The sequence below is a fragment of the Hemitrygon akajei genome, chromosome 17 (genome assembly GCF_048418815.1).
Source record: "Hemitrygon akajei chromosome 17, sHemAka1.3, whole genome shotgun sequence".
Classification (NCBI taxonomy): Eukaryota; Metazoa; Chordata; class Chondrichthyes; order Myliobatiformes; family Dasyatidae; genus Hemitrygon; species Hemitrygon akajei.
In genome coordinates this window covers 17,547,569-17,564,146 of record NC_133140.1, presented here as the reverse complement: position 1 = coordinate 17,564,146, position 16,578 = coordinate 17,547,569, and the positions used below count along the sequence as shown (strand labels likewise).

At 41.7% G+C, this 16,578-nt stretch overlaps 1 protein-coding gene across 1 annotated transcript in view; it reads left to right on the top strand.

The window, feature by feature from the left end:
- Nucleotides 1-3,198: 3,198 nt before the first annotated feature.
- trim71 (tripartite motif containing 71, E3 ubiquitin protein ligase) overlaps nt 3,199-16,578 on the top strand; it is a 46,454-nt gene continuing 33,074 nt past the window's right edge. The window contains exon 1 of the mRNA XM_073069715.1: nt 3,199-4,207. Within this exon, the coding sequence (XP_072925816.1) occupies nt 3,293-4,207 (915 nt within the window). The 5' untranslated portion in view covers nt 3,199-3,292. The remainder of the gene's footprint in view (nt 4,208-16,578) is intronic.

Here is a 16,578-nt window from a genome sequence, read left to right as displayed (position 1 = left end):
AATAGGAATTGATATGAAATGTGAGGGGAGTAACAAATTAACAGTATTATATATGAATGCATGAAGTATAAGGAATAAAGTAGATGAGCTTGAGGCTCAGTTGGAAATTGGCAAGTACAATGTTGTGGGAATAACAGAGACATGGCTTCAAGCGGACAGGGCCTGGGAAATGAATATTCAAGGATATACATCTTATCGAAAGGACAGACTGACTGGCAGAGGGGGTGGGGTGGCTCTGTTGGTGAGGAATGATATTCAGTCCCTTGTGAGGGGGGGGCATAGAATCAGGGGATGTAGAGTCAGTATGGATAGAACTGAGAAATTCTAAGGGTTGAAAGACCCTACTGGGAGTTATCTACAGGCCCCCAAACAGCAGTCTGGATGTAGGGTGTAAGTTGAATGAAGAGTTAAAATTGGCATGTCGCAAAGGTAATGATACAGTTGTCATGTTCAACATGCAGGTAGACTGGGAGAATCAGAATGGTACTGGACCCCAAGAAAGGGAGTTTGTGGAGTGCCTCCCAGATGGATTCTTAGAACAGCTTGTACTGGAGCCTACCAGAGAGAAGGCAATTCTAGATTTAGTGTTGTGCAATGAACCAGATTTGATCAGGGACCTTGAGGTAAAGGAACCATTAGGAGGTAGTGACCATAATATGATATGTTTTAACCTACAATTTGAGAAGGAGAAGAGAAAATCAGATGTGTCAGTATTACAGTTGAACAAAGGGAACTATGGAGCTATGAGGGAGGATCTGGCCAAAGTTCAATGGAACAATACCCTAGCAGGGAAGACAATGGAACAACAATGGCAGGTATTTCTGGGAATAATGCAGAAGGTGCAGGATCGGTTCATTCCAAAGAGGAAGAAAGATCCTAAGGGGAGTAAGGGGTGGCCGTGGCTGACGAGGGAAGTAACAGACAGTATAAAAATAAAAGAGAAGTATAATGTAGCAAAGATGAGTGGGAAGCCGGAGGACTGGGAAGCTTTTAAAGAGTAACAGAAGATAACAAAAAAGGCAATACGCGGAGAAAAAATGAGGTACGAAGGTAAACTAGCCAAGAATATAAAGGAGGATAGTAAAATCTTCTTTAGGTATGTGAAAAGCAAAAAAATAGTTAAGACCAAAATTGGGCCATTGAAGACAGTAACGGATGAATTTATTAAGGAGAACAAGGAAATGGCAGATGAGTTGAACAGGTACTTTGGATCTGTCTTCACTAGGGAAGACACAAACAATCTCCCAGATGTAATAGTGGCCAAAGGAACTAGGGTAATGGATGAACTGAAGGAAATTTATATTAGGCAAGAAATGGTGTTGGATCAACTGTTGAGTCTGAAGGCTGATAAGTCCCCAGGACCTGATGGTCTGCATCCCAGGGTACTTAAGGAGGTGGCTCTAGAAATTGTGGACGCATTGGTAATCATTTTCCAATGTTCTATAGATTCGGGATCAGTTCCTGCAGATTGAAGGGTGGCTAATGTTGTTCCACTTTTCAAGAAAGGAGGGAGAGAGAAAACAGGGAATTATAGACTGGTTAGCCTGACGTCAGTGGTGGGAAAGATGCTGGAGTCAATTATAAAAGAGGAAGTTATGACACATTTGGATAGCAGTAGAAGGATCAATCCGAGTCAGCATAGATTTATGAAGGGAAAATCATGCTTGACTAATCTTCTGGAGTTTTTTGAGGATGTAACTATGAAAATTACATCCATGTGACTGTGTGGCTAGGCATAGCTCAAATACCATCTATAAATTTGCTGACAATACAACCATTGTTGGTAGAATCTCAGGTGCTGACAAGAGAGCATTCTGGAGTGAGATGTGCCAACTAGTGGCATAGAATGTTGCTAGGACAGTTCCGGCCACATCATTGTAGGAAGAATATCCTACCTGCAATGATATGTTCAGAACATTCTTAAATAAAATCTGGGAAAAGGATTCTACCCACCCCAGTCCATTGGCTGTTGCAAGTCTAAAAGTCACCACATAGGACATGAGATGAAATACTTGGGTCCTGTATCTCCTCCTTGATGGTAGTAATGAGAAGAGGTCATTTCCTGGGTGGTGTGTTGCCTTAATGAAGGATGCCACCATTTTGAGGCATCGTCTTTTGAAGGTGTCCTCGATGCTGGGAAAGCTAGTGCCCATGATGGAGCTGGCTGACTATGCCACTCACTGCAGTTTTCTTCCAATCCTATGCAGTGGCCTCTGCATGAGACGGTGATGAAACCAGTTAGAATACTCTCCACAGTACATCAGTAGAAATTTGCTAGAGTCTTTGGTTACATACTAGATCATATATGATGCCAGTTGGATGTGTTCTGTAATCTACAAATCTGAAAATTGAGTATGAGGAAATGGGACATAGTTGCTTCTATACTCAAGGTGCTGGAGTGAAGGGTAACAGAGGACAGAAAATCTCAATCCCACTTACATGGAGTGTACATGTATGTTTTCATGATTCTTGCGTGTGCTTATTGGTAAAATAGAATGATAGAAAGCTCATGAGAGTTGAATATGAAGATATTTGTCAAGTAAACAGGAACCCAGCAAACATAGGGTTCGTCCATTTCTCTCCAGATGCTGCCTGGCCCGCTAAGTTCCTCCAGCGCTTTGTGTGTTGCGCCAGATTTCCAACATCTGGGATATGCGATTTTTCTTTCTGAAATTGGTGTATGAGATTGAATTATTCTCTCGCCGCTGGTTTCTTGCAACAAAGAAACGAGCAGTGACACCTCCCCCCCAACCCCCGCTCAGTTTAGCATTGCCACAGTACGTGTCCAGCACACCGAGGGCCGCTCCGATCGAAGATGCCAGTGAGGGCGAATCATCTCCTCTCAGATGTTATGAATGGTTTATATTTTTTAAATGATGAATGGACGCTGAGACAGCAGGCCGGTTACGCTCTGCCGCTCACACCTGACGCTAAGGAGGAGTTACGTGGTGACATCAGCGACGGCGCCCCGCCCGACGTTAGAATGCAAGCCGGCTGGAAAGGGGGAAAAAAGAAGCGGGCGCGCGAGGTGGCCGGAGCTGCTGCTCGAGAGGGAAAGCGCGAGAGAATGGAGCGTGCGCCGGGGCGAGGCGGCGGCCGGGGACGACGCTGAGGGGGAGGAGGTGTCACCGGGGAGTGGGGGACCTAGGGGTCGATTGGAGTTTGGGGGGTGGGTGGGGTGGGAGGGGAGGGGAACCCCCACTGTCCCGGCTCGGCCTTGCCCTGCCCTCCGCGGGCCACCCCGCACACGGCGCCTCCGCGGGGGGGAATATGAGCCCCCGCCGGCCCGTCAATGTGGCTATCTCGCTCGCTGCACAGGGGAGCGGTTCTCGCTGAGGAAGCGGAGCGGCTGCCCTCCCGGCCGGCCGAGCTGGCCCAGGGCCACTTCTACCCACGCTGCTACCAGCGCTCCGAGGCCGCCATGGCCGCACCGTTCTGCGGCCAGGAGCAGCAGCAGCAGCCGCCGCCGTGCCAGGAGCAGCAGGGCCTAGGCCCAGCCCGACCCGAAGCGCCGCCGCCGCGACAGGAGCCGCTACCTCCGCCGCAGCAGCAGCAATGCGGCCTCTGCTGCGCCCGGGGCCCCGGGTCACGCTCCCGTTCCAGCCCGGCTGACGAGCTGCGGCTACTGCCTTGCCGCCACTCCTTCTGTCAGGCGTGCCTAGAAGCTCACGGCGGCAGGCGACGGCGGCCCGGGGGCCCTAGCAGCAACAACAACGGAGGGCCAGCCCCTCACCGTGTCCGGCCCGAGGCCGAGCCCTCGCCTCCCGCCGCGTCTTCCTCCTCTTCTTCCTCCTCCTCCTTGGCCAACTCGTGCGGGCCTCCCGACCTGGCCTGCCCCATCTGCGACAGCCGCATGCCGGCCGCCGACAATGACGGGCTGCCCGCCGACCTGCTGCTGCTCAACAACCTGCTGGACGTGGTGTCGGCGGCCGAGGACGAACTGGACGGAGGCGTGCAGCGGCGGAGCCGCGCCAAGGGCTCGCAGTCGGGCTGCAGCTCCTGCGACGAAGGCGCGCCGGTGACCTCCCGCTGCATGGACTGCGCCGAATACCTGTGCGATCACTGTGTCCGGGCGCACCAGCGGGTCCGGCTCACCAAGGAGCATGTCATCCAGCGCTTCAGGCAGCACCATTACAACCAGCAGCCGTTCGCCAGCCTGCCGCTCGCACATGACCGGCTCAGCTACTGCCAGCACCACGATAACCAAGTAGGTCTGGGGTCAGCTCGGGCATTGGGGGCAAAATAGTTCTACACTTGCAAACAAAGCTAAGGTTTGCATTTTTCAAATCGGAATTTTGATAAGAATTGGTGGAATTTTAGCACTTGATTTACGAAAGCGTCATTCAATTCTTCATTAATGAAGTTTTATTTACTGTCATTTTAATTTTTCGTATTTGTATCATGTAAACCCGTGTCATCAATAGCTATATTCGCGGTATTGTATACTTTTCATATCGGGAAGTCACAGAATGTTAAACGTTTGGGACGAGCTAAGTTTTAATTAACACGCAAATTGCGGGAGGCAGTTAGGCAGCATCTCTAGAAATATATAAACAGTCGACGTTTCGGGTCGAGACCCTTCAGGACGGCTTTAATTATACTTTCAAATAAGCAAATTTGATTTCTGTAGAAGTTTTTATTCAACGTGTTTAGTGTTCCATGCCCAGCGTTAAAAACACTGGGTTATTCGTTTACTTTTTTCCCCCCGAAAATGTTGCGATGACACTACTTTGCTTGCAGATCGAGCCATTAAAGTGCTCACAAAGATAACAATGATTCATTCAATCATTGCATCCGTCGTTTGTTAGTATTTGTCTCAAAAAGTTACAAGCAAATCCAATTTGCAGGCAATGTCTTTCCGTGGGATTTGTAGTCGAATTCAAATTCTTTAGTGCGATAACGATATGTATCGCTCGATATTTTCGTTTCAACGATATTTTTTACCTTTGGTTATAAATTCCGACAATTATGATTTTCCATGTCGGAATATGTTAAAATCCAGCAATGTAATTTAAATTGTAACCAGAAAAAAATTGCGAACAGCGTGTTTTCACTCATAAAATGCGAACATTTTTAAGACTTTAATCCTAAAATATATTTGATTGATCTTAATTTTATTTTGATAATTTTATTTTCCTAGCCACGATTAAAGACGCCGACCACTCTCCTTCGATGGTGTCAGTTCGTTAATGTGCCACCTTGAAATAATGTGTTTTGGAAAACGTGGTATGGGAGCAACAACAGTTTAGTGTAGCAGGCCATGTTCCTCATCACGAGCTAGTGATGCGCCGTTTCCATTCATGGCCCTGCCACAACATATCAATAGCGTATCGATTCGTCCTGGCATGTCGTCCGGTCGGAAATAATTTAATTCAGCGCCCTGGAGAATTTTTAAAAAGTCTGATTTTTTTTTTAAGATTTGGCATGTGTGCGCGTACACGTGCCCTCCTTCCTTTCCAATCTAGGGTTGCTCGGCTTGTTTTTCGAGAAGAAAATGGTGCCTGCTGTTGGGCGGGCTGAGTCAGAGCGTGCGATAAAGCAATTAGATCCATTCATGTTTTGCATGCTGCAAGCGAAAGGGCTTTGTCCCCCTTCGCAGATCACTCTTGGAACAACCTTCACCGTTCACTGTTAACGCGCTTTAAACGAGAGCACGATATCAATTGGCTGTTATCTAATTGTTTATAAACGAATATTTTCCAACCAAAATAGAGAAAAAGTACCCAACTATTTAGCGTACGCTACATAAATAATGGGTTTGGTTATTGGAATTTGTTAGGTAATTTTTGTAGGGAGTGCTTCAGAATCTAGATGAGAAACTACATTCGGTACATAACCCCATTTCAAGGGTGCTTTTCACTGAAATCCAAAGGGCAAATGTCCAGGGTTATTGAGAAGACTTATAAGGCTGAAGAAAAAACTTCAAACAGCTCCCAGATTAGTTTTAGTTTAAGTTAGTATGCACTGTACTATAAAGTCATGAACATTTCAACATGCTTCATATCTGTGGTTGTAAGAAGTACTTGAATATGGTGTTCATTTTTCTATGTTTCTGGTACTCCCATGGGTGAAACAATTGAGTTACTTTTTTTCTAAGATTTAGCTACATTTTTGGGGGGTTGGATGTTGGCTTTAGTATTCTTCTTGGTGAGATTTTAGAGCAGGGCTGATCACAGTAGTGCATTTCTGATCAGTGTTGATCTTAGAACCTGAACCATGATTGATTAATTCTGTCATTATTTGAGTAGTGGCGAGTCCTTCAGTATTATTTGCAGATGTTATTAGGATTTGTTAATTGTTGGAGGACTGAAGGGTGTTCCACACGTGGCTAATCAAAAATGGCATCAAGTTGAAAAGGAAGTTATACAATCTTGCAGAGATTAGTGGAATTGATTTTAGAAACTAGGAAAAATTAAGTTGAAATTGAGGATGAAATTAGATTGAGAAACTAGCAAGAAAACTAAAAATAGAACGCTACAAAGATCTGCAGAGCGGCTGAGGTAAACATTTGTCTTTTTGTAGGACAAGAATTTATAGCAAATAGGAATTGTTAGAGACGGGACAAATATGTTTGTCTTCATAGCTGGAGATGTGTCGTTTTTTTTAAAAACAGTGGTAGAAAGCCATGGGCAAGAGGGAGGGGGAGAGAACCCCGCTGGGCATCCAGCGACATAACAGCAGACAGATTCCATGGGCTTTGTTATGGAACCTTAAGTGACTCCAGAAATATTGGATTCAGTAGGTGCAGTCTTCCAAATCTGTGGATCTTGGGAAAGTCATTTACCAAAAATTGTAAAGTGCACACTATAAGAAAAACGCTGATTGACCTGGCATCTTTTTTGGTGGTGGGGGGGGGGGGGATGATGAAATCCAACATTAAGAAAGCCCGAGCAGGATGTCGAGAAAATCCAATGATGAACATGGTTTTCTGAAAGGGAAATGGCTTTAGATAAGTTTATTGCAGCTCTTTTAGGGTATAACAAGCAAGAAGGATAAAGGTGGGAACCAGTAGATATCTTATAATTGGACTTCTAAAAAGCAATTTTAGGTGCCATATGGTCTTCATCCAAGGTATTGACATGAATAAGATTGTTTTCTATTAATTAGTCAGCCTGGATAATTAACTTTGAAAGTTGGGAAATCATTAATTAGTACAGTCTATGGTGTAACTTGCAATCAAAGTTCATACAGAATGTATTGTCAAATTTACTGAGAAAGCAAATTATGGGATCTCATTTGCAGAAGATTACGCTTACCAGATGGAAGATAATTCAGGAAATTGTGAAGCTACTCACTTAGCTTAGGAAGAATAGTAAAGTGGAATGATTAACATGAAAGACAGTGGGGCATGTGTCCTTGTACATGTAACTGAGTTATGAGAAGCAAATTGGTCTTCATTGTAAAAGGGAAGGAGCAACAAACTTGTATGTCAACACTCGCACAGCACCTAGAGTACTTGGTGCATGCTACTTTTACTTAAAGGGATGAAAAGTTCATTATTTTACTTCCCGTGAAGGTGTTTAAAGAAACAGTAAGTGGATTAGGCCCCTTATCAGTTGAAGTTTTAGAAGAATAAGATGTAATTCTATTGAAATGTGAGATTTTGAAGGGTTTGAGAGGCAGTGGGTAATGCAGAACAAGGGAGAACAGTTTTAAAGAAAGCTGCTAGCTCTGAGGATTGAAACTATGCAGTTCTTTAGAAAGCAGTAGGATGCTGCATTATTAAAATCTTCATGAAGATGGAAGCAACTTTGTATATGGGAGCAGGCAGCAAAGGCTCATCTATCTCCTAATTTTTCTGTGAATAAATACCTATTGCATTCACACCTTAAAATACAGGTATGCAGACATTCTGATGCATAACATGTTAAAGTGTATTAGGTTTGTGTTGCATAGGTTTTACATAATTAATTTCTGGTCATGGTCTCATTAGCTTCAGGAGTTGCAGCAGAGTTCAATGGTTGAAGTTATTAATGATTTGTATAAATATTTGGATGGTCTAGTTTTCTGAAACAGCTGATCATGTTATAGATAGCATTTTCATTGAAATGTGGGTTTAAGTCTGCTTTATTTCCCTCAAATCATTGCATTGGTTTCTGAATAATCTGCCCATCATGTTTTTGTGCATAGATTATTCATTTACCTTCTAAAAGCTACTATTAAATGTTCTACTATTATAAATATCCTTTATATAACTTAAAATTTTAACATGGGTTTCTCTTTAGTGATTATACTCCTGGGTTAGAAACTAGTGTTCACTTGGGCTTTTGATTACAAGCAAGCCACACAGGCTGTGCTGGTGATGCATTAAGTTATCTCCACACACTGCAACCAAAAACCCTGTGCCACTTCCAAGAGCGGAAGAGCCTTGGCTAATGATTCTCACTTGTTATCATTAAAATAGCTTATGTGGTCGCTTTTTTGTGATATTATTCAATTGTCCCACACATTTTTCTATATTACAACAGTAACTAAAATTTAGGTGATACTTTATTTTACAGAAGTCTTGCGGATATAAATGCCAAATTATAAATACAATAAATAGAAGTCAATTTCACTTTACGTAGAGAATCTAATAACTGGATTTTAGACCACTCAATTGAATTAATTTATGGATATACTCTAATGAAAGATGGCCTATGATTATTGGAATTATTGAATTTGCTTTGGATCCTCAATTTAATGCTAGAATAATTTCTGCACAATTTTTATTAGAATATTTATATATACAGCTCTCAATATAACCAAAATACAATTAACTGGTTTTGAATGTAATTCTGATGTTCGCCTAAATCATTTTTAGTTCACCAAATCTCCCTTTTTTTTTTGTGGTACCTTTTGAAAGGTGCTAGTGGAAAAAAATTATTCTGTTCTTATCAAGCTTCCATCACTTTGTTCTGGTTTAATGTTTGTGATGAACCAAGATGCAGAGTGTAAATTGGCACTTGTTTGAAGATTCGGTGCAGGACGGTGGTAGGAGAGAGAGGGAGAGCAATTAGTGTGTTCTTTTCTTCAAATTTCTTTTCAAAGGATTTATTCCGTCTTTCTATTATGTCTCATAGATCCAACATCTCTCTCAGCAGGCCTCCTTCATGGAAAATCATGGTGACAGTAAAAGTTGTGTGGGAGGGTAGCTGGCATTTGAACCTTATGGTCAAAATGGAGCTCAAGTTGCAGGATGTTGGCATGGCTGGTTCAGTGGGAACAAGTTGCTAATCAGGAAGATTAAGTTTGAAAAATGTTAAAGAATTTGAATGCCAAGATGATGCCTTTGCATGAACTGCATCTTTTTTTGTGTATCGGATCACAGCTTGGAGTTGGTCATGGGAGATGCTTGGTGAATATTTTTATAGTTAATTTTTGTACAGGAGCTATCGCTGATAGATTTTCTGGCTTTTTAACAATATCACAATGAGTTACTAAATTTGTGATCTAAATGATCAAGACTTCATTAGTGAATAAACAGCAATCCCAGTACAAATTTACAACATTGTTCTCGACTTCATGAATTTGAGAACAATGGAAGTATTTAAGGCAGTAAGAAACTTCTACAGATTGTTGGCCAGCTCAAAAATGTCCCTGCCCAAAGGCTTCATTTGGCCATTTAGATACATGTGGATGGGTGGGTGGAGGGGGGACAGATGCTTGAAGAAAATACTGCTTTCTAGTGGCAACAATTGGCTCTTAAATCAGTAAAAGTTGTTATATTTTGGTTGGCAAGTGAGTTCAATGAAAACATGAAACACATACTAGAGTGGCTGACTAGAGTGATACAGTGTAGCTGTGTATGCTGTTTGGCTAGGGGGTGCCATGTTTACCTGCATATGGTGTTACTCTTGCTAAACCAATTGTACCCAGCTGATTCTGCTCACTTTTGCTGACTGGAGAGCTCGATTTGTATAATTGGGAAGTCATTGGGCGTTATCTTGATGCTAGGAGCTTTTGAGTGAATTAATAAATACAACTGAATATGCTGCTAATTTTGATAGTTTTGGCTAGTTAAGTATTTTAAACTCTGATTTCCTTGCTGCATTTGCTCCATGTGACCTTTTTCCACTGCATGCTGCACAGCTGTGTAGTTTTATTGATTGTGCAGAGTGGTGAACTAAATTTAATGTTGTGCTTCAGGCATTTTCTTCAAATCTATATATAGGTTTACTTCTTTTGAATTTGTTAAGGATGTCCTCAGCTTCATCATTTTTCTGGGCGTAACCAGGAGACACTTGCTATGCTCAACTGTTTTAATGATGAACGGCACAACAGTTGGGCCTATTCCATTTCCTACTCACAGCTGCTTTCCATGTGTGCAAGCCAATTGCTAACTGGTAATAACTTGAAGTAAATGTGTATGTTAATTGTTAAACATATAGTTGGTCTAAGTTTAAACAAGTTATTTGCTAGATGTGTATATGAAATATTTTGATTTATCCAATTTCTGTCTTGCCCTTCTGCACAGTTTTCATTGAACTCCTTGGTATCATGTTCAAACTGATCTTCAAAAATGTTTCTCAGTGGATAAGTACAATGACACTGAAGCTTATGGAGTACTCATTTGTCCCTTTAAAAGTTACTTAGAATAGATTTGGATCGACTTTTGGAATTGACCAAACCTTTTTGGTTAAGCAACACATACAAAATACTGGTGGAATGCAGCAGGCCAGGCAGCATCAATAGGAAGAAGTCCAGTTGACGTTTTGGGCCGAGACCCTTCATCAGGACTAACTGAAAGAAAAGATAGTATGAAACTTGAAAGGGGGAGGGGGAAATCCTAAATGATAGGAGAAGACGGGGGGGGGGGGGGGATGAAGTTAAGAGCAGGAAAGTTGATTGGCAGAAGGGATACGGAGCTGGAGAAGGGAAAGGATCATGGGACGGGAGGCTTAGGGAGAAAGAAAGGGGAGGGGAGCACCAGAGAGAGATGGAGAACAGGCAAGGAGTGATTGTGAGAGGAGCAGAGAGGAAAAGGGGGGGGAATAATAAAGGATGGGGTAAGAAGGGGAGGAGGGACATTAATGGAAGTTAGAAAAATCAATGTTCATGCCATCAGGTTGGAGGCTACCCAGGCGGAATATCAGGTGTTGTTTCTCCAACCTGAGTGTGGCTTCATCTTGACAGTAGAGGAGGCCATGGATAGACATATCAGAATGGGATGTGGAATTAAAATGTGTGGCCACTGGGAGTTCCTGTCTTCTCTGGCGGACAGAGATGATATCCATGGCCATTCTGATATGTCTATCCGTGGCCGCCTCTACTGTCAAGATGAAGCCCCACTCAGGTTGGAGGAACAACACCCAATATTCCAACAACCCGATGGCATGAACATTGATTTCTCTAACTTCCATTAATGCCCCTCCTCCTTACCCCATCGCTGATTTATTTATTTGGCCCCCTTTTTTTTCCCTCTCTCTGCCCATCACTCTTTGTCTGTTCTCCATTTCTCTCTGGTGCTCCCCTCCCCCTTTCTTTCTCCCTAGGCCTCCCATCCCATGATCCTTTCCAGCTCTTAGCTTCACCCCACCTGTCTTATCCTATCATTTCGGATTTCACCCTCCCCCTCCTACTTTCAAATCTCTTACTATCTTTCAGTTGGTCCTGACAAAGGGTCTTGGCTGGAAACTTCAACAGTGCTTCTAACTATAGATGCTGCGTTCCACCAGCATTTTGTGTGTGTTGCTTGAATTTCCAGCATCTGCAGATTTCCTCGTGTTTGCGTTTTTAAACCTTTTTGGTTGTTTGGCATTTTTTTTAGCTCAAGTACTTAGTTCCACTTGTGAAGGAATGTCTCTTGTTATACACCATCCCAATTGGGAAGTTTATTGCATTTCCTTTGGTGGTTTAAGATTTTGGAATTCACCAATTGACATTACTTGGTTGCAGGTGGATTTCACTTGTACAGGAAGGCTGAAAACAACCATCTCCTATTGTTGATAGGCCACATTAAAACGTCTGACTTAACAACATTTCCAACCATGAACACCTTTACTATCTATGTCCCCACCCTTTATCAATCATCATGTCTTAAGAATTTTTAATTTCTGACATGCTTTTGCATGGTGAGAAGAAATTAGTTTGGATAGTTAAGTTTCATGGGCCTCTGAAATGAGTCCACCAGATGCTGTCAGGCAGCATTTGTTCAGGAAGAACTGTCCTTTAATGCTGGTAACCTTTTGTCAGACAATATTGTGGGAAAACTGATACAATTAAAAATCATCTGGTTTTCAAATGCTGCATAAAGGCATGTGTGTGGACAGCTCCTGGCTGATTTGTCATCCTAATCTCTAGGGGGTGGGGAAAGAAATACTAGTGGATGCTTGCCTATAATGAGGTCCTGGTTGATTTATGGCAGGTGGTATAACTGGTGTAGCGTAACTGCTAGGCACTTTCTAGCTGAGTTGCCAATGAATTTTCTTGTAGTGACAACATAGAGGTTGTAATTTAATGAGGTTTAGTGACTAGATTTGTACAAGTAGTTACTTATTTTTCTACCGGTTACTATTTCTCCCTGTTACTATTTCTCCCCTTCCCCAATTCTCGAGAAAGTGAATAAAAAAATCAGTTCAGGCAATATTTATTAAGCAGAAAACAGTTAATGTTTTGGGTCAATGATATTCATCTGTGCTGTTCCCCCCCCCCCCAAATAATTTGTCCTCACAAATTAGTAATTTCTCAATTATAACTTGTTAGCAAATCCTAACTGTGTTAACAGAATGAATTGTGGGTTATTTAGGGTTTTTGTTGCACATTTATGGATTTAAGTTGACTGCATTGTCATATTATCTGCATTAAGTTGTTTGGTGTTGTCTGACAGGTTTATCACATTTCAGTTAATCTCAAGCACAGCACATACTCAGTGAATTACTTCCCACTTGCCTCTGTGGTAGCACGTCCAGTATTGATTCATTAATAATTAGTGATAAGAAATGACATGTTAACCTAAAGTTTGCTTTGCTTTAAAGATACTGACCTGTTTCCAGCATTCTACAGTTGGAGTGCTGTAGTTATAACTTGAAGATTTAGATTTCAAAATTTAAAAATCCAGGTCTAGTGCCCTCTGCAGCAGGCACTTCAAAACGCTGGAGAGATATCATGAGCACTGTCTATACAAAATTCCTGAATCTGTTGGCAGAGTTGGTGTGTGTGTGTCAGCCTGATCTCCCAAATCTTCTATAGCAATTGTTCTGATTCCACTGAGTGGGTTCTGGTCTTGTCACATTTGCATGCTCAACACTATGCTTTAGAAATGGATGCACTATCCTTGTGGCATGAAATGACCAGATGGGCAGAGAAAATATTGAGGCATTCTGAAAATCTTTTGCAACATCTGCACTTTCTAAAGGGAATCTCTGCCCCGTGACCACAAAATGAACATTTGAAATTGCATGAAGCTCTTAAAGCTATTTCAGGAACAGCTATAATTCCGATGGAAAGGATGGCAGGGTTAAGGTTCTCTCCCAAACTAGTCACCTGCCTTCTCATTACATACCTTCTGCTCATGTGGTAGAAAATACTGTGTCCACAATGGTCTCATCAGTTACAGAACTGGGTCTGAAAGAATCTTGACTTAAAGGATCCCCTGAGAAGAGCATGGCAAATTTGGTTTGCCTCTGATCTGAGATCCCAAAACAGGAGAGCTAAAGAATGGGTAGTTTGGGAGTATGGGAATTCTAATGTGAGAAAGGAAATGCATTTTGAAATTGGGAGTGGTTCAGCTGAACATTTGAACTCAGCAGAAGCAATTTTATTTTCTGTTGTTCTTGACCTTTGGGTGATGTTGACATGAGGTGGCCACAATGGGGAGTATCTTGTTCCTTATGTGATCATCCTTTACACTGAGCACAAACTGGACATCATTTGAAAATTCAGAAATCATTTACATACTTAGCTTTTGATTCCATGATAACTGTCCACCAACATGGAGGTTAATTATGGTCTTTATTTCACTCTGGAATTGGACTGTTATCAGTTTGGCTGTATTTTAAAAATGTGTGTGATCTGAGAGTAAGCTGTACTCTACAATTTAATAAACCTTAAATTTTGAGGAGAAATTGTTTCTGTATGGGTCACTTAAAAAGAGACTGGCTAATGTTTTTGGCTCTGGATTGTTTTTCATGTATGTTGGAATTGGGTCTGCTGGGAAAGATTTTCTGTGCAAGTAGTTGAGGGGAAAGTTAATTTGATTCTGCTTCTAGTCACTTTTGAGTAAATTTGTGTGTATATTCATACTTGACCAAATCTCTGGTTTTAAGAATATACACTAAAACGGGTTCCCAAACTGGGGTCCTTGAACCTTTGCTTAATGGTATTATTAGTTCATTGCATTAAAAAAGGTTGGGAATCCCTGCACTAAAGGAAGAAAACATTGAGTTGGTTGTTACTTTTAAAGGAATTTGATATTAGAACTGGATAGGGAAAAAAAATACTTATACACAATAGTGTAGCAATTAGAGCACCAGCAAAGTGTTTGATTCCCACCACTGTCAGTAAGGAGTTTCTGTGTTATCCCTGGACTGTGTAGGTTTCATTCGAGTGCTCCAGTTTCCTCCTACATTGCAAAGACATGCGGCTGGGGTGAACATTCAAGTATTTGTACTCCACCACTGCAACCTCTTCTTCCAGAATGTATACAGGTCTTGTAACAATCTTTTTCATCCTAAAATTAATCACCATCTTCCTCATTTAGAACACATTCAGGAGCAGGTGATTCCTCACACACCACTTGTCCACCAGTCCCCTATACTCTCACTGCTGCCCATCTCTGATATGTCTAACCACTGCAGAGTCATCAGAGAATTTCTGCATGTGGCAAGACTCAGTTGTACTGAAAGTCAGAGGTGTTCAGTATGAACACAGACAGTACAGTCAGTCCCTTCTGGTGCTTCAATGCCAGTCACCACCACCTCAAGAGAGAAAACTACCCAGCCCTACAAAGTCTGTCTGCCAGGTAATTGGTAATCCAGGGGATAGCGTATTTGTCTGTGCCCATCCATTGCAGCTTCTCACTCAGAAAAAGTGACTTGGATTGTATTGAAGGCACTAGGGAAATAAAAAAAAAATGTGATTCTCACAATGTCACCAGTGTCATCCAGGTGGGACAGGTAGATGATAGCATCATTCAGTCCCACGTGAGGTTGGTGGGCAAACTGTTAGCTTAAACGATTTAAGAGGCTAAATGACAATTAACTGGTATGATTCCTGATATCTTCACTACTGATTCAATACATATGAATTGTTATTTGATAGAAGCATTTCATGAGGTGAGGAAATCAATTTTGCATTTGAGGACGTAATGATCTGGTTTTACTATTTTGGAGCAACTGATACCAAATTATTGTAAATGTGCTGCTACAATGTATTAAGGAAGCAGCATCTATTTTGATCCCTGCATTTATCTTCTAAGATATGCTTTGTTCTAACCCTTCACTCCTTAAATGTCTTCATTCTCAGGGAGGGGGCAATAAATGCAAGGAGGGGTGGCACGGTAGCATAGTGGATAGTACAGTGCTATGTGTTACCAATGACCTGGGTTCAATTCCCACCGCTGTCAGTAAAGAGTTTGCACGTTCTCCCTGTGACCATGTGGGTTTCCTCCCACAGTCCAGAGACGTACAGAGAAGGGCCTTTTTTGAGCTGTATTTCAATAAATATAATTACATTCACGTATATGTATATTTTCTTGCACGTTATTACTTCAATTCTAGGCTATTATATATTTTAATAGTAACATAGATCATAGTAGTTGTGTATGTTTGTTCAAAGAGTAGTGATTTTTGTCGCTGATGGTGATAAATAAGCAGGAAGACTATTTTCAACTGTTGTTTTGAGGCTTCAAGCTTTCAGGCTTGGAGATGCTGGAAATGACAAGGAGTAAAAATGAAATTATTTTTGCTACTTCAGTTTGGGGACTATGGAGAATCTGAAGTTATCAACAAATCACTTTGAATGTTACAATGAAAATGAAGATTTCGAGGATGCAATTGTTAAAACATTTTTTGAAGGCAGTCCATTGTCTGCACTAGATGATTGTATGGGTTTTGTTCATTCAGTCAATCAAAAGTGTACTTCAGATGAATTCCTTTAACTATTAGGAACTAATACAGATCTATAGTACTGTAATGATGGTCTTCTAATTTGTTGTAAATTTCATCTATATACAATTTGTTACTCAAACAGTAGTTCCTTTTTTAAAATATAGCTTTTTAACTATTTCCATGCAACTTCAGATAATCGGGGCAGCTGCCTGGGCCAAAATGCACTGATCCCCATGTGTCCCAATTAACCATACTCTACTGTATATGAATAGTGACTACATAACTGATAATGGCTGCTGGTGGTATTGGCCTCTAGAGCTTGTTATTAATGTATGACTTTTTTTGTCACTAGTGACCTTGTGTTTCTGGGGATATGACCTTACATGCTTTGCTTTGAATTGTATGCTTAAAGAGTAAGACTGTAGGCGTCTAAGGTGGGAAGAGTGAAGAGAAAATAGGTTTTCTGAGGATGATCATATTTAAGTATTTTGGGGATGGGGTCTTCCCCCCCCCCCCCTTTTTCAAATACAATTGTGATTTAAGTTGATGT